This window comes from Jaculus jaculus, chromosome 6 (genome assembly GCF_020740685.1).
Source record: "Jaculus jaculus isolate mJacJac1 chromosome 6, mJacJac1.mat.Y.cur, whole genome shotgun sequence".
Taxonomy (NCBI): Eukaryota; Metazoa; Chordata; class Mammalia; order Rodentia; family Dipodidae; genus Jaculus; species Jaculus jaculus.
In genome coordinates this window covers 92148162-92174194 of record NC_059107.1, presented here as the reverse complement: position 1 = coordinate 92174194, position 26033 = coordinate 92148162, and the positions used below count along the sequence as shown (strand labels likewise).

Here is a 26033-nt window from a genome sequence, read left to right as displayed (position 1 = left end):
CTAGGATGGCCATGAAGATAAAAGACTGGTGGAAGCTGGGCATGGTGGCACACACCTTTAATCCCGGCACTTGGGATGAAGAGGTAGGAGGATTGTCATGAGTTCAAGGCCACTCTGAATTCCAGGTCAGCCTGGGCTAGAACGAGACCCTACCTTGAAAAACCAACAACAACATAAAGACTGGTGTAAGGTTGCCTCCATTTCAGGGGAAGTGAGCCTGTAAGTGGAGGTTGAGTGGGCTTTAAGCACACAAAGGAGGCAGCAGGCCTGGTAGAACACTAGTGCCCTCTGCTGGGCATATGTACACCTATCTAGTCCCCAGCACGTGCAGAGAACAGTCACTGACCATGTTATAAATATTGTTATTTAGAAAAACAAACACACACATACATCAGGTCCCAGGGCTGGAGAGGAAGCAGTGGTGAAGCCTCAGGACCAGGGCAGGCAAGAGCAGGCACTGATGCTAGAGGGTGAGAGTCCTGTCCTCTGCCACCCAGGCTATGCCCACCAGTCTCTCTCTTCCTTAAAGACCCCCTTCTCATACTTTATCTACTGGTATCACCCACCCCACATGGCATGGACTGTCCATCTCTGGTCTGGGGCTGAGGACAAGGACTCCACTAGTCCAAGAACTGGGGAACCCTTGAACACCAAGAACAACCTTGAAAGGTGTCAACAGTGGTGTGCTGAGGGTGGAGTTTAGGAAAAGTAGACATAGACCAAACATACGGAGTTTGAGGCAGATGGTGAGGGTGACCCCAGAGCCACCTCCTCCCCCAGTCTCAAGGCAGAAAGTAGCTTGTGGGGTCACTGATGGTCATCCAGCTGCTGTAGGAGTGTCCGTCGCCGCCTCTCCAGCTCCCCCTCACTCAGTTCGCTTTCTGATGTGTCCCAGCCTGTCTGTTGAGCAAAGGCATGGCTTACCTGAGTCCCCTGGATAGTGTCACCAGGCTGGGAACAGAGCCTGCCTTCCCACTCACCTTCTCCTTCTTTACTCTAAAGCCTGGAGAGCGGTTAGGGAGCTCTGCCTGCCGGAATTCCCTGTCCTTGTCCTGTTCTTGTTCTCTGTCTTCACTCTCCTTGCCAGCTTTCTCATCAGGGTCTGTCTCGCTTTCAGGACTGTTCTGTAAGAGTCCAGAGCCCACCTCCTCAGTGACTGGGCAGAGCAGCTGGGAGGCAGGTGAAAAAGAGATTCCACAAACTTCAATCCTTTTCTACTCACTGATTTGTGTCTTCTCTTCTTAGTTTTCTTTTTTGGCTTCTTGGCTTTCCGAAGGCCATGATCTGGAGAAGGAAAAATCCCTGTCATGGGAGAAAAAAAGAGCTCACCCTTCCCCTGTCCATTTAGTAGATGAGGCAGGTTGAATCTGGCTTCCCTTCCTCTTCCCAGCTCCCTGCCCAGGAGGGATAGGTTCTTTCTGTTCCCCAACAGCTCAGCCTCCCCAACCCAATCTGCCCTCAAGGGACCTGGGGTCTGCCGAGGGCCTCCACTCAGTTGATGCCATAGTACCCCATCTCCCAGACTCCTAGCAATTGCTTACCTGATCCAAGGAGAAGGTGGGAAGAGGGAGAGCTCCGTCCTCCAAGGGCAGCACCCCCACTTTCGACTGAATCAAGTGAGGATGAGGGCTCAGAGCCAGACTCTGAGGGGTTCCGCCGCCTCCGCTTGGGGGGCCGGAGGGATGGTTGGGGCAGCTCCTCCTCTTCCGACTCGGAGCCCTGAGCAGAGGGGCAAGTTAGGTCAGTGCGAAAGTTCCTCCAGAAGCCCTCGTCAGGGATCTGGGGATAAGAGAGGGTCCAGAGCCAAGGTAATCTTCAAATCTCCCTCCAAGTAATTTCCAAAACACTGTATATTCACCCCACATCCCTCTACCTGCCAACTCACTGAGGGTGAGTGGGAATGCTTGCGATGGTGCTTCTTGCCCTTCCTGCTGTGCTTTCGACCTTTGGTGTGGAGGTGCTGGCATTCAGTCTGCTAGAGGCAGAGGGAGAGATGAGGGCCTTCTGCCTATTCCAGGGCCTCCTCAGGCCTTCCCTTCCTTAGCTTGCCAGGGAAAGAAGAGCCTTAGTGGAGAGGTCACTGTCATGCAGGCTTAGGGAGGTAAGGGTCAGGTGTGAAGCAGGAAGTCAAAATTTGCTTTACCTCCAGCACCTGCATGAACTCCCGGAAGAGCCGGATCCGCTCCGACTCCAGGGTGATCTGCTCAAAGGCTGAGTCGCACACAAAGCGCTCACGGACCTTGAACGGGAGAGCACTGCTGATCAGACCAGGCCCCGCCTGGCCCAGCTTGGACACCGCCACGAGCACTGGGCAGGGCTGGGGCAGAGGAAGGAAGGGAACTGGAGCTGGCCCAGGGCTGTGCTGTGACTGGGGTGGGCCCTCAGTGGTGAAGCTCCGCTGCCCTCAGGCTTGAGGGTGATTGGGGGGGCCAGGCTGCGCTCCTGACCTCTTCCCACGCAGTGCCCAGCTCCAGAGCAGGCACGGCCTGCCTCAGCATGCTTCGAAAGGCAGCTTCCCTGCGCCGCATCCTTCGTGTCTCTTCCTTTTCCCGTTCCCTCTCCCGTGCCTCTGCTTTCTCCAGCAGCTGTGGGCAGGACACAGGACGGTGTTACCTAGAAGGGTGGGTGCCCCAGGCCTACTCAGGTCTACCTTAAGAGGGCGGAAGGTGGGACCTGGACTTCTGCCATCATTCCCCAAGCCCAAAATAGTGAGGTATTGAGTGCAAGAATCAAGCCCGCCCAGCCCAGCCCCTCACACTATTGAAGGTCAGCTTGATGTTGCCTGCGTCCAGCGCAGCAGCCCTCTTGTCAAAGCTTATGACGTGGGCGAAGTCCTCAAAGGCTGTGTTCACCTCCACACAGAAGCCCCGGTCCTGTGGGCACAGCCACACATGAAATGAGGGGTACCATAAGCCTGAGACCCAAGGCCAACAGGCAGAGGGTCAAACTACTACAAGATGTTCAAGAAGCCTCTGCATCTAGGAGAAGGTCCACATGATTTGACACACCATGCTGTCACCTGACAAAGCCCTCATACGAGCTATCTCTAGCGCAGATGTCACGTGGAGCTGAAGGGATTTGGAAGTGTCTTCACACTGTGCTACTGGAAGCCCAAGTTTCTCACAATTAGATCTTTGTTTCTCTGACTGCAGCTGGGCCTTTCTGCTGCTCAGGGGAGCTTTCATGCATTCTTAATCAACATCTGGTCTCTACCCCTTTGGCTCTATTTACTGAGTGCTCACTGTGTCCCAGGTTCCCTGCAAAGTGCTTGGCAAATTCTCATTTAATTCTCAATATTCTTTTATGTCATGGTCTAATTTTATGTAGGCAATGAAATGGAAGCACTGTGTAAGGACTCATAACCTATGGCTGGGCAAGAATTCTACTTAGGTCTTTCTAACCCCCAAACCTATTTTCAGGCACTATACCCATGATTGCTTAGTTCCTAGAAGAACCTGTGGTCTTTTTTTTTTTTTTTTTGTAAGCACAGGATCGGGCCCTGTGCTTCTCTTCAAAGCCTTGACATCCCAGTGAAGTAGAGGCACAGGAGACCAATCTCGTGTAGCCCAAGCTAACATGAGTGGCAAATGGAACCTTTGGAACACCGGCCAGCTTCCCTTCTGTCCCTTCATACAGTGCTGACTTCCTCTGGCTCTCTTGCTGATTGGTGGCAGAGGTATGGTTTTAACCCATGCTACTACAACCATTGCCAAACACATTCCATCTTTCTTGAAGGCTTCAAATCATCCCCTTCACTGGCTCCTTCCACTTAGCTCACTTAATCTGGAATATCCCTTTACCCTGCTTTTAGCTCTTCAAGCTAGCTGTTTTCCTCAGTTTCAAGATTCCCTTGAATTACAGCACAAGGAAAAATACTCACTGGAAGTCCATTATAAGTGGGGCATTTACAAAACAACAGGCTAACATCTACAAATGCTATTTGATGCTTACAACCTGTTACACAGATTATCCTCAAATAATGGAAGATCAAACTGACCCCAGGAGTGCTACATAAATTTGTGGAAGTCTCTGAACCAACACTCGGGTTACTTGACTGAACAACAGTGCCAACCACCTCAAGGTCCTCATTCTCCCTAAAGTAGTTCATGTCTTAATGGCCAAGTCTAACGGTTCTTCCTGCTTGGTCTTCAGGTCCTCTGTTAACTTAATACTTCCTTCTCCTGGTCCCCTCTTACCTCTCTGACCTCTTTTTGTTATTTCCCTTGTATGCCCATATTCCTGAGAACTGCCCTCAGTCTTTTTTCACTACCTGACCTATACTCTATAGCAGTCTACTCACTTGTTGATTTTCAGACTCATGCTAGACTATGCCATAGATATTTCAAATTCAACAGATCCCGAGAGAATACATTTCTAGTTAGTACCTCTATACCCCTCATTGATCTCCCAAGGCCCAGAAGGGCTTCCATCTTCTCCAAGCCCAGAATCCTGTGACATTCTATGAGATGAGAGGTTCCACCACAGTCCATGTGGCTATGGATGACTACAAGACCTCTTGGGCTCATCTAGCCTCCAAAGCCAGGAGCCCAAATGGAGGTATATCAAGGGGACCTGTCCAAAATAGCTGCCTTCTCAGGTAGTCAATTATACCAGTCACTCTATGTCCAAAGAAATTCAGCTATCTTAGGATGGGCATTTCTAGTTTTTATGAGCATCCTGTTTACAATATTTTGTTTGCCGTTATTCCTCCCTCTCCAGGCTGCTTTCAAACATAAATCCCCAAATGGAGTTCCTATCTTCTGTAGTTTGAAGTTCTATCTCAATTCTACTCACTGTGTAAAATCTTTAATCCTGGGCTAGAGAGCTAGATGGCTTAGTGGCTAAGGTGCTTGCCTGCAAAGCCTAAGGACCCAGTTTCAATTCTCCGGGTCCCACATAAGCCAAATGCACAAGGTGGTACATGCATCTGGAGTTCATTTGAAGGGGCTAGAGGCCCTGGCACATCCGTTCTCACCCCTCCCCCATTTGTTTCAAAAGTAAAAGAGTTCAGTTACTTGTTTTATCTTTTTTTTAATCCTTAACTATGGTGTTGCCATTAACTGCCTACCACTGCCACCTCTCATTTCCTTCCCTCAACTTCACAGAACAAGTAATTCTATGTAGTGATTTTGGTAATTCTATGTAGTGATTCTCTCCCACCAATTTGAAACTCACTTTATCAGTCAAAATCTGACATAGCACCTCAATGCACAAAAAAGATGCAAGTGGCTCCACTTGAAAATAGGGAAAGCATAAAACCCTTCTACACTTACCCTTCCTCTTGCTTCTCTGAGGGCACTTTAGGCATCCTGCTCTTATTTGCCATCCCCACTGCCCCTCTCCAAGATGACTTCATCTCCCATCTAGATTCTTCGGCTATCTGATGGTCTTCCTACTTTCCCTCTTCCAACCCTCTAAGCAGAATCTCAGGCATCTGACGTTTTTAACATATCAAAGACCATTGATAACAGAATGAGCTCAAACCACTTTTAGTATCTTGAAGCTTCAAGAACTGTTCTACCACACCTCCACTGTCACTTGCCTTAGGGGAAAACACATTATCCCCAGAGGCTTTTCCAAGACATTTTCCTTACAAGATAAACATTCAAATTTCTTGCTTGAGCATTCAAAGCAATTTATATGCAAGGCTCTACTTCCACATGGGGTATGAGAAACAGAGGAAGCCATATGACAATGTGATACAGATTACTTAATGGTTATTCAAAAACAAAATTCTTTTTCCAGGTTTTATCTATCAGATTTTTAGACACAGGATCTTACTATATAGCCCAGGTTGACCTAAAACTCACCTGCCTCAACCTCTCAAGCACTGAGTTAGAGACACATGCCAGCGTACCAGGCTTATTACATTTTTATTAAGCAGAAAAATTATTTGGCACTAAAATTTAACACATGTATGGCTTTGAAAGATTTCAAAGAAACATACTCAGTGGGACCTACCCAACTTTATGCCTAGATCCTTAAGTTGGGCACTATGTTATTGTCCCCTGTAATTGGGTGTCCTTTGGTGGAACAATCACCATTTTTCACATAGGGAAACAATTTCAGGATAAGTGGCCTGCCCAAGGTCACTAGTAAAAGTTTACTCTGGTCTTCTACTCCAAGCTGTCAGCCTCAAGTACAGCTGCTAATCACTAATAGACTTATTTCGTCAAATGCATTAGAATGATATGCTTCATTTCCATGCAGAAATAGACCCCCCCTTTTTTTTCTTTTGGAACCCAAGGCTCTCCATTTGCTTATTCATTTGTAACTATGACAGACATGGACACTGAGAAGCAACTTCTGCAGCGACAGGGCCCGTGGGTTAGTAACAAAAAGGCAGTATGGAGTAGTGAGGGAAAGAATGCTGCACCCTCTTCCACTTCCCAAGAGGGCAGTGGCATCTCAGGTGGAATTCACAAAATGCCTTGCAGAAACAGCCCAGGGTTGACAGGTCATTCAAGCTGACAAGAAAAACTGAAGATCCAGATCTTCATGTGAAGCCAAGCATGGCAATACCTGCCTGTAATCCTGGCACTTGGGAGGTGGAGGCAGAAGGATTAGGTTAAAAAAGCCAGTCTGGGCTACATGAAATTCTGTCTCAAAAACCAAAGCAAACAGATTCTTATGTGAAATACGACTTTAAAATGCAATTCCAAAAATTTCCAAATATCTTATAAACTGGAAGAAAAACCGTATCTGTAGTTCTTATAGAAGGAAATTTACAATTATCACCAGGCATCATGGTGAACTCCAGGTCAGACTGGGCTAGATCCTACCTTAAGAAAAAAAATAAAATAAAGCAGAGAGGCTAGGGAGATGGTTCAGCAATTAAGGTGCTTGCCTACAAAGCCTAAGGACCCAGGTTTTTATTTTGGGGGGGGGGGCGTTTCAAGGTAGGGTCTCACTCTAGCCCAGGCTGACCTGGAATTCACTATGGAGTCTCAGGGTGGTCTCGAACTCACAGCAATCCTCCTACCTCTGCCTCCTGAATGCTGGGATTAAAGGCGTGTGCCACCACGTCCGGCAGGACCCAGGTTTGATTCCCTAGAACCCATGTGAGCCAGATGCACATGCATCTAGAGTTCACTTGCAGCAGCTAGAAGTCCTGGTGTACCCATTCTTTCTCATAAATTAATTTTTAAAAAAAGTAAGCTGGGCATGGTGGCGCATGCTTTTAATCCCAGTACTCAGGAGGTAGAGGTATAAGTTTGAGGCCACCCTGAGACTACGTAGTGAATTCCAGGTCTGCCTGGACTAGAGTGAGACCCTTGAAAAAACCAAAAAAAAAAAAAAAAGCCTGCCATGCCCTATCTACCTATTTGCCTTTGCTCTTATATTACTCATATATAGTACATACTATCTCCACTACCTACTCATTCATTCCTAAAGGTGAGAGGCTCAACTGTTAATTCTTTTGATTCATATCTCTAATAACATTTGCCCCACCAGGTATGACTATCTTCATAATGAACCATAAGCTCCTAGGAGAAGAAAATGTCAGTTGTTTGTTTGAATTTGAGACAGGGGTTTCAGGCTGGACTGAAAATTTGTGGCAATTCTCTTGCCTCAACCTCCCAATTGCACCACCATATCTAGCTAGAGAATGTACCTTACACATATCTCCAGTGCAAGGTAAAGGACCAGAGAAGCCAGCTGTTAAGCAAGCTACCATGCTTGTACAAAACAAATTAAGTCCTATCTGAGGATTCAACTCTGGACTCTGGCTTGTGCCCAGCCTGTATCCACACAGAAGCTCAGGTCCTTCTCACCTTCAGAATGTCCTTAATGATCTTCTTCTCATCATGGAATCGTGCCTTCAACTCCTCCACATAGAATTTGAACAAGTCCAGAGGGGTGGAGCCTGCAGGGAGGGAGGAAGGGGGGCCTGGCGGGCGGCAGCTTCCCAAGGCCTGGGGCAGGGCAGAGGACAGGACCAGGGAGTGGGGTTGCAGAGAAGCTGGCAGGGTAGGAAGCCAGACCAGACAAGGGAGCCTGGCTGCCTTACCCGGCTGGCCCAGCATGTTGGCAAAGCGGACATCAGTGCTGACTGCTGGGTACAGCTCCATCCAGGTGGACATGGAGTGCAGCTGCCCTGTCTCATGTAGCTCATCCAGGAAGGTCTGAACAAAGACAGGCCAGTGATAAGACAGTGAAGTGAGATAGGAAGGCAGGGACTAGGGAAGAAGAGAAGGAATGGCATGGGGAGAAATGGGCAATATAGACTGAGGAAATCCAGGAGGCAGAGATGAAAAGATACAGATGTGGGGAAGGACTACTACAAAAGAAGGTGATGTAAGACAACAAAAACTGGAAACAAGCCTGCTTGGAAGGCAAGAAAGCAGAACCTTGCTAGCAGCATAATCTTTTATGACTTCAACTTCCTGACATGATCCAGCTTAGTCATCCCACAATTGCAGCCCCTAAACTGGAGGACAAACTGCCCATCTGGCTAACCATAAGAAAGACACTGTACCTGTGACTACAGGATGCATGCTTCTGATGGTTTCTAGGGGTACATACACAGCTAAAATAGCACAGTCCTCCTAAGCCCGATGTGGTGGCGCACACCTTTAATCCCAGCACTCGGGAGGCAGAAGGAGGAGGATCGCTGTGAGTTCAAAGCCACCCTGAGACTACATAGTGAATACCAGGTCAGCATGGAATAGAATGAAACCCTTACTTGAAAAATCCAAAAAAATAAAAATAAAATGAATATTAGTTGTTGCTGGCGTAGTGGCATATGCCTTTAATCTGAGCACTTGGGAGGCAGAGGTAGGATTGCTGTTAAGTTTGAGGCCAGCCTGAGACTACATAGTGAATTATTCCAGGTCAGCCTGGGCTAGAGTGGGACCCTACTTCAAAAAGCCCCCCCCCCAAAAAAAAAAAAAAGCACAGTCCTGAGCTGAGGGCACACAGCACAGCACAACTGCAGAAAGGTCTTATGGAACTTGGAAAGGAGTAGGGTAGAGGACAGGAGAAGGTAGAAAAACAGCCGGGCGTGGTGGTACATGCCTTTAATCCCAGCACTCGGGAGGCAGAGGTAGGAGGATCGCCGTGAGTTAGAGGCCACCCTGAGACTACATAGTGAATTCCAGGTCAGCCTGAGCCAGAGTGAGACCCTACCTAAAAAAACAAAATAAAATAAAATAAATAAAGAAAAACACCTGGAAGGCCTCCCGGTTCTTGCGCTGCTGGCGCCGTTCCCGAAGCCGGGCTCGTTCCCGCTCTTCTTCCTCTTCTCTCTCCAAAGCTCGGATGTGCTCCTCAAAGCAGATCAGTGCATCTTCCTTGTCCATATCTACAGGCAGGGAAGAGATTCAGCAAGTGCCATACCAGTAGACTTCCCTCTCAGAACTCAGCATCCCATGTCTCAAGGATGGTGCACCTATAGGTGCTGCAAACACCCAAGGGAATAGGAAAAGGTGAAGAGAGGGCTCTATTGGAACAGACACATTAATGATGATTCTTGAGGCAGAAGGGCATTATTTGTACCAGAAAAAGTTAGCAAGTGTTCAACTTTAGTGAATTCAGTTACTGGAGATCATCACATGAAAACATGAAACCAGTTATCTTAGGAAACTATCACAGGGGTCTAGTGGAACTTGGATAGTACTAGGCTCACAACAGGAAGTCTAGCCATGAAGAGACAAGACAAGACACTGTTACCAGGCTTTGATGAAACTTCAGGTGACTTTCTCATACTATAAGTGATTACAAGCCAACAACTGTTTACTATTAGCATATGTGAACAGTTAAGGCCTATTGTACTATGACAATTTAAAACCATTTTCACATGAGCTGCAAATACATCATCTCCAGAACTTCTGATTGCTATTCCAGAGGCACACAAAGATTCTTTTCTCTAAGAGATACAATGTTCAGGTGAACAGAAGACTCCAAGGCTGGGGGCATAGATAGTTCAGTGGCAAAGCATTTGCCTAACATATGTAAGGGCTGTGTTCAATTCCCAGTAACAATAAATAGACAGAAAAGAAACAGACTAATCTAAAATGTGTGAGGGCCTGGGTTTAATCTCCTAGAACTACACCAACAACCAAAACAACAGACAAAAAATAATGAGAGACATTTTGGGACCCCAGAGTCAAGAAAGGGACAGTGACAGTGTGTTAAGGAATCTTGGGATAGGCACAAGGGGAAAGGGACAGAGGAGTGCTATAAGGCAGACTCTAACGTCTCAGGCCAGTGAAGAAAGGGGAAGGGACAGGTAAGAGTAGAGACCTAGGCTTACTCTGCAGCTGCTGATCCTGAGCAAAACTGGGATTATCCATGAGGTACTGCTGGGCCTGGGACCATGTGGTTTGGAAGTTGACACTACTCATCCCATCCAGGATGCTTTTCAGGGCCTGGATGTTGCGGCGCCGGAGCTGCTTGGCCTGTTCCTGGGGAGCCATAGTAACAAAGTGAGGTAGGGCTTGTAGACAGGGATATGGAAAAGGGAGGTAGCTAGAGAGCTCTAGAGAGGTCAAACTCAAGATTTTTGTGTCTCAGAAAAGGAGTCAGAGCACAGGAACAGTAAACAACCTTTCTAAGATTCCTCCTTGAACTCCCCACCCAGAGCTATAAGCCTAGGGCAGAAATAGGGAATGTACAGCCATATCAGCTTCCAGTGCAGGAGCTGGGACACTGGGCAAGTAGAGAAATGAATGGCCAGGGCCCACAAGAAAGCAAAGACAAGGAGAGTCCGCAGTGAGACTAGGGTTGAGACTCTGGCCCAGTGACCATTACCTTCTCCTTCTTGGCCAGGAAGAAGAGGACATCATCATAAACCTCTTTTCGGTCCCTCTCAGGGACCATAGCCCAGACCTCCAGCTCCCCAAAAGTCTGTTCTGCCCGCCTGTGGAGCACATGGGCTGTGAGTAGGTAGGAAGAAAACAAACCCCTGCACCTGTGTGTTCTCAGGGTTCCCAAACCCCAGCCCAGGTCAGCCCTCTGACCGGTAACGGGTGGTAGAAGTCATGCGTTCATGCTGCTCCAGGAAATGCTGCAGAGTCTGCTTGGCCTCCTTGGCCCTCAGCCGGGCCTCCTCCTTCTCCTCCTTCTCCCGCTGTGCCTTGTAAGCATTGAATGCCTGCTTCTTCTCACTCAATTTGGGCAAGGCACTGGAGTGGACAGGATGCAATTGGGGTTTGGGGGGCGGGCAGGGAAGAAGGCAACCTCAATCTCTGCACAGCCCACAAAGTAAGGCCATGGGATACAGGGAAAGGTCACCATAGGTACTAGTTAAGGATCCATGCATGGGCTCAGCACAAGTGAGAAGGCATGAGGGAAGAGGTGTGGCCCTAAGACACTGCTGCTACTAAGTCTGCTTTGAAGATGTCAAGTCACTGTCAGACCTCCACCTTATTTGAGCTCCTCTTATTCCAATTTCAGTCCAGTTCAATCCAAACCAGTAAGCATTTACTAAGCAGAACATGTTAATACCTTTCCTTGTCTGGAAAGCCCACCAGCTTTTCCTCTCATTGTCCCCTACCCAAGCCCCTTGAGCCTGAATGTTGAGTTGAGACTTCTCAGGGAGGCCCTGACCCAGCTACTCTCCTGAACAAGGAATGGCCCTCTCTGCCAGGCCTACCTATAACGAGGATCAGTGACCACCATCTTCATGGCCTGTTCCCATGATGCATTGGATGGGACAGCCTAGAATGGAGCAAGTACAGGTATTAAGACTTGTTCATCTTTAGACCCTCCAGGCCTTCCTTGAGTAACCCCCACCCTCAGCACCTTGTCCCTTAGCAGCTCCTTGAACGCCTGCTTTGCCTTCTCCCGGTTGCTCCAACTGAGGCCGGACCGCTCTGGTTCTGGCTTGGATTCCCCCTCTTCCTGCTGTGGTAGCTGATGTCCAACAGAACTGGGGGTGGGGTGGAGGAAGAGCATAGAAAGGACTTAGCCATAGGATCCTTAGTCCTCACAACTTTCAGTGCTTACATTCTCAGCAACATATCACACAGTCTTTGCTCCCCAAGGAGCTCTTAAGAGGTCATGTCCAGACCTTCACATATCCCTCCCCGAGGCTCTGAAATGAATGATTGAGAGCTTGAGTCTACAGCGGCAGCCCTCACCTGCTGGGACCCTCCTCTGGCTGCAAGAACCCCTGCTCCAGGGGCTGGGCAGCCTCCAACACATTACAATCTTCACTTCGACCTGGTTCCGGTTCCAGGAGGCCCGTGGGTACTGGCATGGGACCAGGAGGTATAGGCGGGGGGTCAGGCTGAGGCTGAGGTGGCTGTGGCTGTAGTGGCTGTGGCTGCTGTTTCCTGCAGACAAGCCAAAACAGTGGTGTCACAGTAGAATAAGGATGGGAAAATAGAGGTAAGCTGATTTCTCTAGCCTAGGGCCAGAGCAACCAGTCCTACAAAGTAGGGATAATAAAAACATTCTAAGCCGGGCGTGGTGGCACACGTCTTTAATCCCAGTACTGGGGAGGCAGAGGTAGGAGGATCACCATGGGTTTGAGGCCACCCTGAGACTACATAGTAAATTCCAGGTCAGCCTGGGCCAGAGTGAGACCTTACCTCAAAAACAAAAACAAAAGATTCTACTTCCTTTCTCAGGTCCCTCAAGTAAGGATGGATATGTGGGCAAGTCACTTACCCTACAGCCTCTTGTTTGACTAGAGCTGCAATGGGAAAAGAAGAAAGTCACATGGTAGCAAAGGACTCCCAGCAGCTATGCCCAAGCCTCTCCCACTACCTCCAGGGCCCCTTACCCTCTAGGTCATCCAGGTCCTTGGGCCGTGTCCAGCGAGACTCCTGACTCTGGTTGTTGTAGTAGTAAGGCTTTCCCGTGTCTGATTTATACTCTTTCCAGGGACACTGAGACAGCAGCAGCTGCAAGAGGATGGGTCAGAGGACATCAGTAGGCTGGGGAGCTCTCCAGCCATAGTCAGGGGAGCTAAGTGGCCCAGTGAGTAGAGGACATAGTAATTTTTAGCTACCACCTGACCTGGCTTGACTGGGGAAAGGTGGACTTCCTATGATCCTATAAGGAGGTAATTCCAAGGAATATGGGGTGGTCAGGGATCTTGGGGTCAGAGAAACCACAATGACTATGGTTAAAGACTCAGGGGAGGCCAAGGATTTGGAAGGGTCAAGGCAGCTGAAAGGAAAAGCCAGTAAGCCCCACTCAGGACCTCCGCCTTGGACTTGAGCACGCTGGGCTTCTCCCACACGGACTGCTTGTCGTCAGCATTGTAGTAGTAGATGCGCCCATCAGGGGCCACATGCTCACTCCATAGGGCCCTCTGAGAGGAGGGGGGGCACAGAATGGTGGTCAAGGCCCTTTTCCCAAAGTCTTTTCTCACCCCGAAGATTTAACCATCAGCCTCCCACTTTCTACCCAGAGACCCAAGCTAGAAGGACTCACCGGAGGGCCTGTCCCAGCCACTGCAGCTAGAAAAAACAAAACAAAACAACAACAACAAAAAAAAAACACAAAGGAAATCTACTAAGCACTTGTTTCCAATCCTCCTCTTATTCCCACCTAGTCCTCCCTTATTCCATCCCCCATAGATATCCCCCTGGTCCCATCAACATCCCAGGCTCCCTGTCATCCCAACAGGCATGATCCAGGGTGGGCTTCAGTCCATGGTCCCCTCTCCCCTATGCCCCCCAACCTCCGAGCCTGGGGGGAACAGACCCCCAGAAGACTCACAGCTGGCGGTGTCCGCACCCGGAGCCGTCTGCCGAAGAAAGAGGAGGGGGAAGGGTTGGGGCCAAGCCCAGTGGTCCCCAGGATCCAGGCCATGGGGATAGAAAAGCAGGCCAGGCTAGGATCTGTGTGTCCTGTTCCCAGGGATCTCTGTCCTCTAACAGTACCGTCCTCCCACCCCACTCCGGGGCTGTGATGCTCAGACCCTATAGGGAGTTGCACACCAGCTCCTTTCTTCATTTTTCCATGAGTGACAGTATTTGGGCAACTCCTGAGACTCATCTCTTCACAGTAGATGCCGAATCTACACCCCACTCAGACTCTACTATACTGAAGAACAGTACAAGAAGGTACAGCAAGATCCCCAGGTGCCACTGCCTCTTCCAGAGGCAAAGAGGATATGATAAAAGGGACCTTACTAGTATGTCTACAAAGCATAGTTCTGTGAGGAATGTCTGGCATGAGCATGAGTGTTTTCCTTAAGGGTGCTGGATGCAACATGGACAGTAAGGAAAAGAGAATGTGCTGCCTTTGGGGATGAGAAGGAAACTAGAATGGCTGAGTATGTGGCTGTTGAGTATTTGAATTCACATTTGTGAATGTGAGAAGTGCTACCAGGGACCAGGGTGGATATGATGATAAGGAGAAAAAGAAGTCCATATTCACATACTCCAAGTCAGACCCACAGAAATGTAGTACAGAACCTGCTTCTGCCATCCCCTAGTGCTTACCGCTGCAGTGACGGGCACTGCTGGCATCAGCATTCCTGGCATCATTGGAGGTACCATTCCTGGTATCTATGAATACAAAAACCAGCCACCAATGTGTGTAGGTACAGGTTAGGCAGGGTCTCTGTGAACTGTAGTTCCCTTTGCGGCTCCAGTCCTCCCCAGGGTTACCTTCTCAGGCAATCCTTGGGTTCTAGGCATTCAACTTGCTTGAAAGCTCTCATTACAGCAGTCAAATCCACATGGACCTGCCTAAAGCTCCCTTTCCTCCCCAGTTTCTAAAGCCTAGATGCCCACTTTCACCTTGTAGCCAGCTAAACAGGGTTTCCTGAGAGCCCTGTGGAGGGAGACAATTACCTGTGTGAGCGGTGGTGGTGCCCCCATTGGTGGAAGCATTGGGGGCAGGATGCCAGGTGGCATGGGGGGGATGGCTGGCGGTCTCTGACTCATAGGGGGAAGCCCCATTGGAGGAAAGGGAGGGGGGATCCCCGGCGGGGGCATCTGGAAGTGAGGAAAGGAAGAGACACTGAACAGAGAGGATATGGTCTTGTTAGAGAAGAGAAGACCCATCAGGAGACATCCACCTGTTACCCACCCAGCCCTCCTCTTGGCTGGGAGGCAATTATAAGGGTTTTATTTGAGAAGCAAGAGGCAAGAAACTACCTCCCTCCTCACCACTGAGCAAGACAGGTAACTGAGGAGTCCTCTGGGCCTAACAACAAGCATATAGCCTCTCAAGAGGTGGGAAAGGAAAAGGGAATAGCAACAGACTGTGGGGAAGCTGCAGTCTTTTAGAACTCCCCACAAGGGGACTTTCAGGTGAAGGGAGAAAGCAGGCATCCCAGTCCCCTGCCTCCCTTCCCTTTCTCTCCAACTCATGACCACCAATGCTATTCCAGCCCAAATTTAAAAGAGCACAGGTAAGAAGTAGTGAGAAAGAAGCCTCCCCAGCCCTTACTTTATGGGGGGGGGTCTTTTCCCTTCCATTTCTTCCAGCCCCAGTGTGTCCACAGGACAAAAAGACAAAGGTGGACCTGTCACTTTATGGACTAATGCTTCACAGCAGCTCTCCCCACCCTAGTGGTCACAAAACCACCCATCTTTCAAGGGCAACAAAAAAGGGTGTTACAGAACCGTGCTGGCAACACAGCAGCGGCAAGGACTGGGAAATTGGGGTGCAGGCTGGAAAAGCCAAGCCCAGGGAAACACATAAAACTTACGAAGGGTGGTGGCATCATGGGGGGCCCCGGTGGGAAGGGGGCAGGCGCTGCTGGGGGCCGGGGACCAGAATCGGGAACCGACTGTTGAGGGAGAGAAAAGTCATAGGACCCAGGATGGGCACAGAGATGGGCTTTGTGGAAGGGAAGCAGAAGGGATGAGGATGAAAAAGGAGCACAAAGTTCAGGAGGGAGTCTCCAAACCCAATTTCCTGACACCCCCCCCTCCCGACATTGTGAGCCCTGGGGAACTGTTCTTTCTGTGCCAGCCCAGGGAACCAGCTGACTTGAGCACTTCAATGTCAGCTTTATTTTGGTAATTTCCATTTTGCCAAAGTCACAAAAAAGACGTAGAAGGTGGCTCTAGTTCAAACATCTGGCTCTTCCTACAGATTTTTACCCATCCACCCGTACCTCTCTGAAGCCAGTTAGGGCCTGGCCTCTTCCATGTTCAGTTATTTGGGTTGGAGATTCAATTCAAAGTTCTCAACACAAAGAGCGGCTAGCCCTTTACCATCTCCTCTCCTCTCCCAGCTTCTTCACCTAACCAGCCTCATCTTCCATTCCCGATCACCACTTTCATCTCTTTGTACTATCCCATCCACCCTCTCTGTGGTAGCTAGCCTTCCTCTACAAATCTTGAACTCATCTCCTTGTGGACACAAGCTTTGCCCAGCCTAAGTACCTCTGAGCCCCCCCCCACCTCACTGGCCAACCACATCCATCAGTGCTCAGTTTAAGCACTATGATTCTAAGAAGCCCTCCTGATGCTCTTTAAAGTAGCTCTTTCTAATTTATTCTCCTCTAGTTTCTTCATGTACACAATTTTGTTATTACAATGTTTGCCTGAGAATGCCTCCCCCTAACAGAGGGTAATGTCATTTCACAAGGGCAGAGATAATATCTGACTTGTTGAAGGCTGGATTCCTGGTACCTGCCTCAGGGTCTGGCACATAATAGGTACTCAATAAATATTGACTGAATGAAAGAACAAATGAAGAAACAGTTCTTCTCTATACAGAACAATCTAATTCTAAAAAGTCATTCTACACACATAGCCCCATGGCCAAAATGATGTTTGTACCACATGTCCATTTTTTTAAATTTTTTTGTTTATTTTTATTTATTTATTTGAGAGTGACAGGCAGAAAGAGAAAGAGGCAGAGACAGAATGGGTGCGTCAGGGCCTCCAATCACTGCAAATGAACTCCTGATGCATGCACCACCTTGTGCATCTGGCTTATGTGGGTATTGGGGAATGGAGCTTCGAACCGGGGTACTTAGGCTTCACAGGCAAGCACTTAAGCGCTAAGCCATCTCTCCAACCCCACATATTCATTTTAGTATTACTTATAAACATAGAAGGTTCGCATCAACCTAAATATCCATCAGTAAGGAACCAGGAGATTATACACAAACATAAATGGAACACCACACAGTCCTAAGAAAGAACAAAGAAGCTCATTGTCAAGATAAGGACCATAAGAGATGACACACAAGACACAGGTGGGGGGGGGGAGAGGTGGGAGTCTTCACTGCAGGCCTCCTTATGACTATGCAACTACATAACTATTACCTGTTCAAAAATATTTTTAAATTTATTGGCAAGGGGGAGAGAGTGTGTGTGAATGTGCATGACCAGGCCTCTTGCCACTGCAAACCAACTTCAGACATATGTGCCACTTTGTGCATCCAGCTTTATGTGAGTAGTGAGGAATCAACTCAGGCCATCAGGCTTTGTAAGTAAGCACCTTGATTGCTGAACCCTCTTCAAATCTCAAAAAAAAAAAACAAACCACTTTTTTGTTTTTGTTTTTCAGGGTAGGGTTTTGCTCTAGCCCAGGCTGACCTGGAATTCACTATGTAGTCTCAGGGTGGCCTCAAACTCATGGCGATCCTCCTACCTCTGCCTCCTGAGTGCTGGGATTAAAGGCATGCGCCACCATGCCCAGCCTTGAAAAATATATATTTTTTAAATTTTTTAATTAACAATTTCCACGATTATAAAAAATACCCCATGGTTGATATTGTATATACGTAAGTACAATGATTGAGATGGGGAGGTAATATGATGGAGAATGGAATCTCAAAGGGGAAAGTGGGGGGGGGGGAATTACCATGGGATATTTTTTTATAATCATGGAAAATGCTAATAAAAATTTTAAAAAATACCCCATGGTAATACCCTCCCTCCCCTTGAAAAATATTTCTAACTGAACCAAGGTTTAGAGCTGCTGCTGCTCTTCATCCTCTCTGCCTGAAAGCTGAAGGTGGCAGAGGCATTCTGAGGAAAGGTAACAGGTTGGATGAACAGAAGCCACTTCTCCACTATCTCTGTTACCCCTATCCTGAAAGGCTGAGCAGTTAAAAAATACTTTCTAGCCGGGCGTGGTGGCACACGCCTTTAATCCCAGCACTCGGGAGGCAGAGGTAGGAGGATCGCTGTGAGTTCGAGGCCACCTTGAGACTCCATAGTGAATTTCAGGTCAGCCTGAGCTAGAGTGAAACCCTACCTCGAAAAACAAAAAAAATACTTTCTAATCTAATGACCTCGAACTCATGGTAATCCTCCTACCTTTGCCTCCCCAGTGCTGGGACTAAAGGTGTGCACTATCACGCCTGGCTAGAAATCCAATTTTACCTTTTATTCTCAAGCTACCTTAGAAGACTCTCTACCTCCCAGGTAACCATCTCTGGGTCTTATCAAACCCTGGGGCTGCCTGTTTCCAAAACTAGCACCATGTCATTCATTCATCTGCCTAAGATTGAAACCTACAAGTCACTCTCCATAGCATCCTTGCTAATACATTACTTAGTCTTCTTAATGTTACTTATGATTTTTCAAACCACTTCTTTCCACCTCCACTTCCATATCTTGTTCAAGCCACCGCTTTTTCCATCTGACCTCTTGTGCACTCTTCTGTCCTCCCCATGTCAACTTCAATAGCACAGTCTTCAAAATGTTCCCCAGACCATCATGCTCCTACTTAAAACTCTCCAATGCCTTCCCACTGGTTTTAGGGTGAATACCAAAGCCCCACTCAGGTCTACTAGGCTGCCAATGACTGTGTCTCCTCACCCGTGCCCATCTCCCTATCTGTGCTTCAGCCATACTGGGCTCTCTCACCTCAGGCATCCACATGTGCACCGGCCACCTCACCTGCATACACTTCATAGAAACCAAACATTTCCAAGGAAAAGTCTTTGCCAACGCACTGTTCTATTTATAACCTTCCTTTACATACCCACTCAATACCATGTACCATCCTGACAGCATTTGCCCACTGGGACTTTACAGTCATTTGTATAGGGTTTTTTTGTTGTTGTTGTTGGTTTTTGGAGGTAGGGTCTTACTCTAGCTCAGGCTGACCTGGAATTCACTATGTAGTCTTAGGGTAGCCTCAAATTTCTGGCAGTCCTCCTACCTCTACCTCCCAAGTGCTGAGATTAAAGATGTGCAACACAACGCCTGGCCATTTGTAGTTTTGATTGTAGTGGTTATCTTTAAAAAAAAATTTTTGGGGGGGTGGGATTTCAAGGCAGGATCTCGCTGTGGCCCAGGCTGACCTGGAATTTACTCTGCAGTCTTAGGGTGTCCTCAAACTCAGTGATGCTCCTACCTCTGCCTTCTGAATGCTGGGATTAAAGGCATGTGCTACCATGCCTGGCCTCTTTTATTTTATTTATTATTATTTTGGTTTTTTGAAGTAAGGTCTCACTCTAACCCAGGATTTTAAAATTTTTAATAAATATTTTATTTATTTGAGAGACAGAAAAAGCAGCAGATAGAAAATAGGCACACCAAGGTTTCTAGCCACTGCTCACAAGACACCGTGCATGTGCCACCATATGCATCTGGCTTTATGTGGATACTGAGCAATCAGACCTGAGTCCTTTGGCTTTGCTGGCAAGCACCTTAACCACTAAGCAATCTCTCCAGCCCATCTTTTTTTCTAATGTTCTATCCTATGTATTTGCAAGGTGGAGGAAGAGAGAATGGGTGCACCAGAGCCTCTTGCCATTGCAAACAAACTCCAGACATGTGTGCCACTTTGTGTATCTGACTTTACATGAGTACTGGGGAACCAAACCTAGGCTATCAGGCTTTGCAAACAAGGGCCTTTAACCACTGAGCCATCTCTCTAGCCCTGTAGTGGTATTTTATGTGGCATTAAAACCAATGCTGCCCATTTAACTGACACATTAATTTTAAGATAAATCCTGATTGAGTCTTAGAATTAACAAAATATCTAGTATACCACCCACTAAACTGAGAATTTAAGGGTAGGGATAAGCTGGGTATGGTGGCTCATGCCTATACTCTAGCATCTAGGAAGCTGACACAAGAGAAACATGAGTTCCTGGCCAGCCTTGGCTACAGCGTGAGAACTTTCCTCAAAACACAACATAGCTGGGTGTGGTGGTGCAAGCCTTTAATTTCAGCCTTTAATCCCAGCACTCGGGAGGCAGAGGTAGGAGGATCACTGTGAGTTTGAGGCCTCCCTGACACTATACAGTGAATTCCAGGTCAGCCTGGGCTAGAGTAATACCCTACCTAGGGGGGAAGGACGAAAACAAAAAACAATAATAATAAAAAGGGCAGGAGTAGGTGCTAATTAGCACTTGTTGATTTAATGACTGGTTTTGGCAAGTCCCAAGAAATAACAGTGGACCACTATAAGGGTTACTATTCAGGGAGTACAATTTCAGAGCTGGAGGGGACTTAACAACCACACAAAATACTCCCCCTGCTTTTTTTTAGGCAGGGTCTCACTTTGTGTCCCAGACTGGCCTGGACCTCACTGTGTAGCCCACGCTAGCCTTGAACACGCACCAATCCTCCAGCCTCTACCTCTAAGTGTTGGGATTATAGGCATGTACTACTACACATCCAACCTCATTTTCACATATCAAGTATTTACCAAAGTTTTTCCTTTCTGTTTTTTAAAATTTTTAAAAATTTTTATTAATTTATTTATTTGCAAGACATACACACAGAAAGAGGGGGGAGGGCATGCCGGAGCTTCCTGCTGCTGCAAATGAACTCCAGGGCTTTATGTAGATACTGAGGAATCAAATCTGGGCCTTCAGGCTTTGCAATCAAGTGCCTTTAACTGCTCAGGAGCCGTTATCTCCAGCCTCATTTTCTTTTTTCTTTTCTTTTCTTTTTTTTTTTTTTTTTGCAGGAGGGGGTGTTTCAAGGTAGGGTCTTGCTCTAGCCCAGGCTGACCTGGAATTTACTATGTAGTCTCAGGATGGCCTTGAACTCATGGTGATCCTCCTACCTCTGCCTCCCAAGTACTGGGATTAAAGGCATGCACCACCATGCTCCACTAGCTTTTGTTTGTTTTTTGAGACAGGGTTTCAGGTAACCCAGACTGGCCTCAAACTTACTATGTAGCTGAGGATAACTTTGCGCTCCTGATCCTCCTACCTTCACCCTCATGTGCTGGGATTACAGGTGTACCTTAAGCCCAGGTACTCTCGTTTTTATGTGAGAAAGATAAGAGGAGTAATATCCAAGTCCCCATAGCTGGTTAGGGAGTAAATCCCTGAATCCAATCTGTCTTCTAGCTCTCCTCCCTTGCAAGCACAGTACCTGACAGAAAAAGCAGAAAAAACAAACCTTCACTGCAACTTATGTGGTTAAATCAGTAGTCCTGCAACTGTGTGTGTGTGTATGTAGTGAATAGAGGCATGTTTATGTGCATGGGCACATGTACATGTATGAATGGTGAGAGGTCCACATTGGGGGTCTTCCTCAATTGCTCTCCACTCTATTCTTTTTTTTGGGGGGGTGGAGGAGGAGAGTCTCACTCTTATCCAGGCTGGCCTGAAATTCACTGTGTAGTCTCAAAGTGGCCTCAAACTCACTGTGATCCTCCTACCTCTGCCTCCCAAGCGCTGGGATCAAAGGTGTGCACCACCACGCCCCTCTGCTCTATTATTTGAGACAGCGTATCTGACTGAACCCAGAGCTCACTGTTTTAACTATACTAGCTGGCCAGTGAATCCTAAGGATTCCCTGTCCCTGCCTCTCCAGCACTGTGATTACAAGGCACATACTACCATGCCCAGCATTTTATGTAGATTATGGGGATCCAACTCAAGACCTCATGCTTGCATAGCAAGCGCTTTAATCACTCAGCCATCTCCCCAGCCCTCCCAACATTTTCTTGAGATGTTGTTTCCCTACAGCCTACCCTACAAAGGATCTCACCTACATCACATCACATGCAAAACCTTTCAATAGGGCTAGAGAGATGGCTTAGCAGTTAAGGCACTTACCTGTGAAAACTAAGGACTCAGGTAAGCCAGATGCACAAGCTGACACATGCACACAAGGTGGCACACACATCTAGACTGCAGTAGCTAGAGGATCTGGCATGCCATTTCTCTCTCTCTCTCTCTGATTTTTTTTTAAAACCAGGCATGGTGCCACATGCCTTTAATCCCAGCATTCAGGAGGCAGAGGTAGTAGGATTGCCAGAAGTTTGAGACTACCCTGAGACTACATAGTGAATTCCAGGTCAGCCTGGGCTACAGGGAGCCCCTATCTTGAAAAAACAAAAACAAAAAAACTGCTGGGTGTGGTGGTGCACGCCTTTAATCCCGTTCAAGGCCACTTTGAGACTACATAGTGAATTCCAAGTCAGCCTGGGCTACAGCAATACCCTACCTTGAAAACAAACAAAAACTAAAAATAAAAACAAACCTTTCAACAAAGCCCATTCCACACTCTGGCACATCCTGACTGAGGGGCTTCCTCCTCCTCTCTGCACAGTAATTGTTAGATTACCTTCATGGGTTTCTTTTATTCCACTTTGCCTCTCGTTTTATTCAAGATGATCCAATATTCACCTCCTTCAAGTTATTTTTACACTACCCCCCTCCTACCTATGTCCTTTAAAGATAAATGCTGCACTATTTTGCAGAGTGGCATCTCCTCTGTGAATGTTTGCTGAGTGTTTCATATTATACTACCAGTCTCTCCAATTTATTAGGGATTTCCCTACATTTACAGACTGAGTTTTCTCTTTCAAAATGTCCCCACTTGGGGGTCCTACACTTAAAATGCTGTGAAAAAATGGAGTTTCATCCCTAATTTTATTAAAAGATCTTTGCATATGGAAACGTCCTAAAGAGTGTTTTCTCATCCACATTTGTGTAAATTGTCTGAATGTAAGCTGTAATAGAAAAAGGATCCTTGGCAGAAGTGATGCTGGCTTAGTAAAAGGTAGCTGGCATCAAATACCAACTTGGGGAACCTACATGATAAAAGGCTAACTATATGACCACCTTCAAGTTGAGATGGAGATTTCTGGCCTGAATTCAGACAGTAGCCTGTTTCAATCAGTTCCCTAGGGAAGCTTGAGCAATAGGATGAAGGTAAGCTACAATAACAGGATGGCTGTAAATTACTACAGAACTTTCAAAGTCCTCCTTTCCTGAGCTGCCTTGTCACTTCTCTCTTGAAACACACACCCTTCTGCCACCTGTTACAATGCCAGTACAACCTTGGATCTGCTTATATTTCTGAATGAGACTCCAAAGAAGCAGCCAATGCAAAAGAGGGACACAGGAAAGAGCTGAAAATGAAGCAAAAAATTCTGTCTTCCCTGGAATAAATACACATTTAGGTGCTAGGGAGAGACAATGATAAAATACTTGATTGACCATCAGATTAGCATGTATTCATGTGGGCCAGTGGCAGCACCCCACTAGAAGCCAATTCTGCTCAGCCTTCAGATCCAAGGTGCGTCTTAGAACTAAGTAGTCAGAAGAACAAAAGGAGAAAGGGACAAGGATGGAGAGACAGAGGAAGAGAAGAGAAAGGAAGCAGCAGCTAGCAGGTAATGTTTACTGAGTGCTTATTATGAGCCAGATGCCACACCACTCACTCCCTTAATCCTCACAACCATCTTAGAAATGACCCCCGCTTTATAAAGAAGGTGAGGTTCAGACAGATTTACTTACTTGACCAAGGCTCCAAGAGATTAAATAGCAGAGGCAGGTTTGGAATCCAAGCAGTCTGACCCCAAAGCCTGTACTTTCAACTACTCCACAAAACTGTCTCCCAGCAAGGAGTATGGCACCATAGATGCTATTTCTTACCCTCACATTCATTCTGATTTTTTTTTTCTTTATGAGGTAGGGTCTCACTCTAGCCCACGCAGACCTGGCACTCACTCTTGTAGTCCCAGGCTATCCTTGAACTGCCAGCGATCCTAACTACTTCTACCTCTTGAGTGCTGGGATTAAAGGCATGTGCCACACCTGGCTCATTCCTATTTTCTTTTTACCCCAATCCTGAGAGTCTCAAAGAGCCAGGTGATCCCAGTCGGCCTGGTCTGACTCACTCTCACTCCCAGAAGGGATTGTTGGAAAACAAAAAGCTAGGAAGACATGGTTCTGAGAAAGAGGTAGCCATTACCAAGAAGAAATAGCTGAGGATTGGAAGTGTAGCTCAGTGGTAACACATCTGCCTAGCATGAACAAGGCCCTAAATTCAACACATTGCACCACAAAAGGTAGCTGAGAAACCAGCTGACTACCCTGCTATCCTTCTTCCCTTGCCCCACAACAGCATCAGTCCCTCCTTCCATTTACCTTCCTAGCTCCTACTCTCCTATACTAGCTCTATGGTTCCTCTTGCTCCCCAAAAAGCCTGGAAGAACTTTCTAGAAAATATGTTCTTGCTGCTCTGATCTCCCTTCATTTCCTCACTCTTCTAAACAGAATGTTGCTTCTGGTCCTCATCTTTCCTGGGTCAGGGTTCAACCTCCTCTACTTAGAGTTCTCCCATTCCTCATAGGTTCCGAAGGTGCAGGCTGCTGGGCCCCAGCTTTACAACCCGTCTCTCCTTCCTTCCCCACACCAACCCTGGTCCTTGGGGATTTTCTCTAGTCCAGCTGAAAATCTCCCCACCAGAATCATACTTCCTGCTTCCCTAGAACCCATTCACCTGAATTTCCTCCTCCAAAAGATGCCCCTGTTTGGAGAACTGGCTTATCACTTTCAACCATTTCCCCTTTTTCAAAATCAATGGGAAATCGGAGGCCCAAAGAAAGGTAGTGACTTGCCCAAGGTCACACAAGAGTTATGACAGTTTGTTGATGGCAGAGCCAGGGGATGGGACCAGGTGACCACTGCTTTTCCATTTCTTGGAATGCTCAGCTCTGAGGTGATGGCCAGGAGCCTGTTTTTCCTCAGACGCCCCCTCCTCACGTCAGGAACCCTTGCGAATGCGGGAGCAAAAGGAGGGTGACCCTTAGTGGTCCCAAGGGGGCTTCCAAAGGGAATAAGCCCCAGTTCTGGGGGAGGGGCACGGGGCATGCGAAAACATCCCAGGAGGGGTAACTGTGATTCCCTCATCCCCCGCCCTCTCTTCCTTCCCGACCTTTCTTCCTCCCCCTCCTCCTCCTCACCCGGGGCCGCACTCTCCTCAGCAGGCCCCCCCACCCCCCGCAGCACACCCCTCGCCATGCTCCATAATGGCCTCCCCGCCCCTTCTCCCCCAAATCCCCGCCCCCATCCCCCTCTGGGGCTCCTTTCCCTCACCCCTCGGTCCCCTCGCCCTCCCTCGGACTCCGGGGTACCCCGGTAGTCTCCCCAACCCCTCAGCCCCGACCCGGGCCGCAGGGGGCGCTGTGGGACAGCCCCGGGCCTCACCACCCCCGCGCGGGGACGTTACCATGCCAGAGCCTCAGAGCAGCTGGGCCGGCTCGGCCCGCTCGCCAGTAAAAGCCACTCTGATTGGCCGGGCTGCAGCCGGGAGGGCGGGGCCGGTGGGGGTCGCACCCCTTCGTGGCCGGGGCTCCGGTGGCTCCCGCCGGCGAGCGGAGCCCCTAACCGGCACGGTGTGTCAGGGCCCGGCTCCGCCCCCCGGCACGGAGAGCTAGGCCCCGCCCCGTGCCGCCGGCTCCTGGGCCCGCCCCCGGGGGGCGGGGCAAGCCTGCCCCCGCCCCTGAGTGACGGGACCGGCCGGCCGCAGCGCGACGCAGAGCCACGCAGAGCGCGGTCCCGAGCGCCCTCGCGCTTCGGCGAGTTCGGCCTCGCAACCTGCCGCTGCCGCTCCCTGGGCCGGGGCCGGGCTGGACCGAATCCTTCATTTTTTAAAAAAATTTGTTTATTTATTTGCAAGCAGAGAGAGCATGAGCAGGCCAGAGCCTCTAGCCTGCAAACGAACTCCAGATGCATGTGCCCCTTGTGCATCTGCTTTACGTGGGTCCTGGGGAAATCGAACCTGGGTCCTTTAGCTTTGCAGGCAAACACCTTAACTATTCCTCAGCCCGAGTCCTTCATTCTTTATGTAAGGCGCCATTGCAGCTCACGAAGTCTGTTTTTTAAGAGAATATGTATTTATTTATTTATTTGTTTGGAGGGTTTTCGAGGCAGGGTTTCACTCTAGCCCAGG

At 48.3% G+C, this 26033-nt stretch overlaps 1 protein-coding gene across 11 annotated transcripts; it reads right to left on the bottom strand.

Annotated features, from left to right (window-relative positions):
* Positions 1–346: 346 nt before the first annotated feature.
* On the bottom strand, positions 347–25444 carry Prpf40b (pre-mRNA processing factor 40 homolog B). 11 transcript variants are annotated; one of them, XM_045152298.1, is made up of 26 exons: positions 25311–25439; positions 15620–15700; positions 14757–14900; positions 14403–14468; positions 13675–13702; positions 13387–13412; positions 13154–13264; positions 12731–12851; positions 12616–12640; positions 12084–12278; positions 11746–11872; positions 11597–11661; positions 10962–11126; positions 10753–10861; positions 10256–10406; positions 9171–9304; positions 8012–8126; positions 7776–7867; positions 2757–2873; positions 2448–2585; positions 2144–2239; positions 1886–1975; positions 1542–1719; positions 1223–1302; positions 981–1124; positions 347–924 (listed from the first exon to the last, which is right to left on the bottom strand). In XM_045152298.1, exons 1-26 carry the CDS (start codon positions 25311–25313, stop codon positions 808–810), a joined length of 2718 nt encoding a protein of 905 aa, XP_045008233.1. In that variant the 5' UTR covers positions 25314–25439; the 3' UTR covers positions 347–807. The 11 variants fall into 11 exon arrangements, with proteins under 11 accessions (XP_045008233.1, XP_045008236.1, XP_045008238.1 ...); XM_045152301.1 differs by having other exon boundaries at positions 347–900; XM_045152303.1 differs by having other exon boundaries at positions 347–896.
* Positions 25445–26033: the final 589 nt, after the last annotated feature.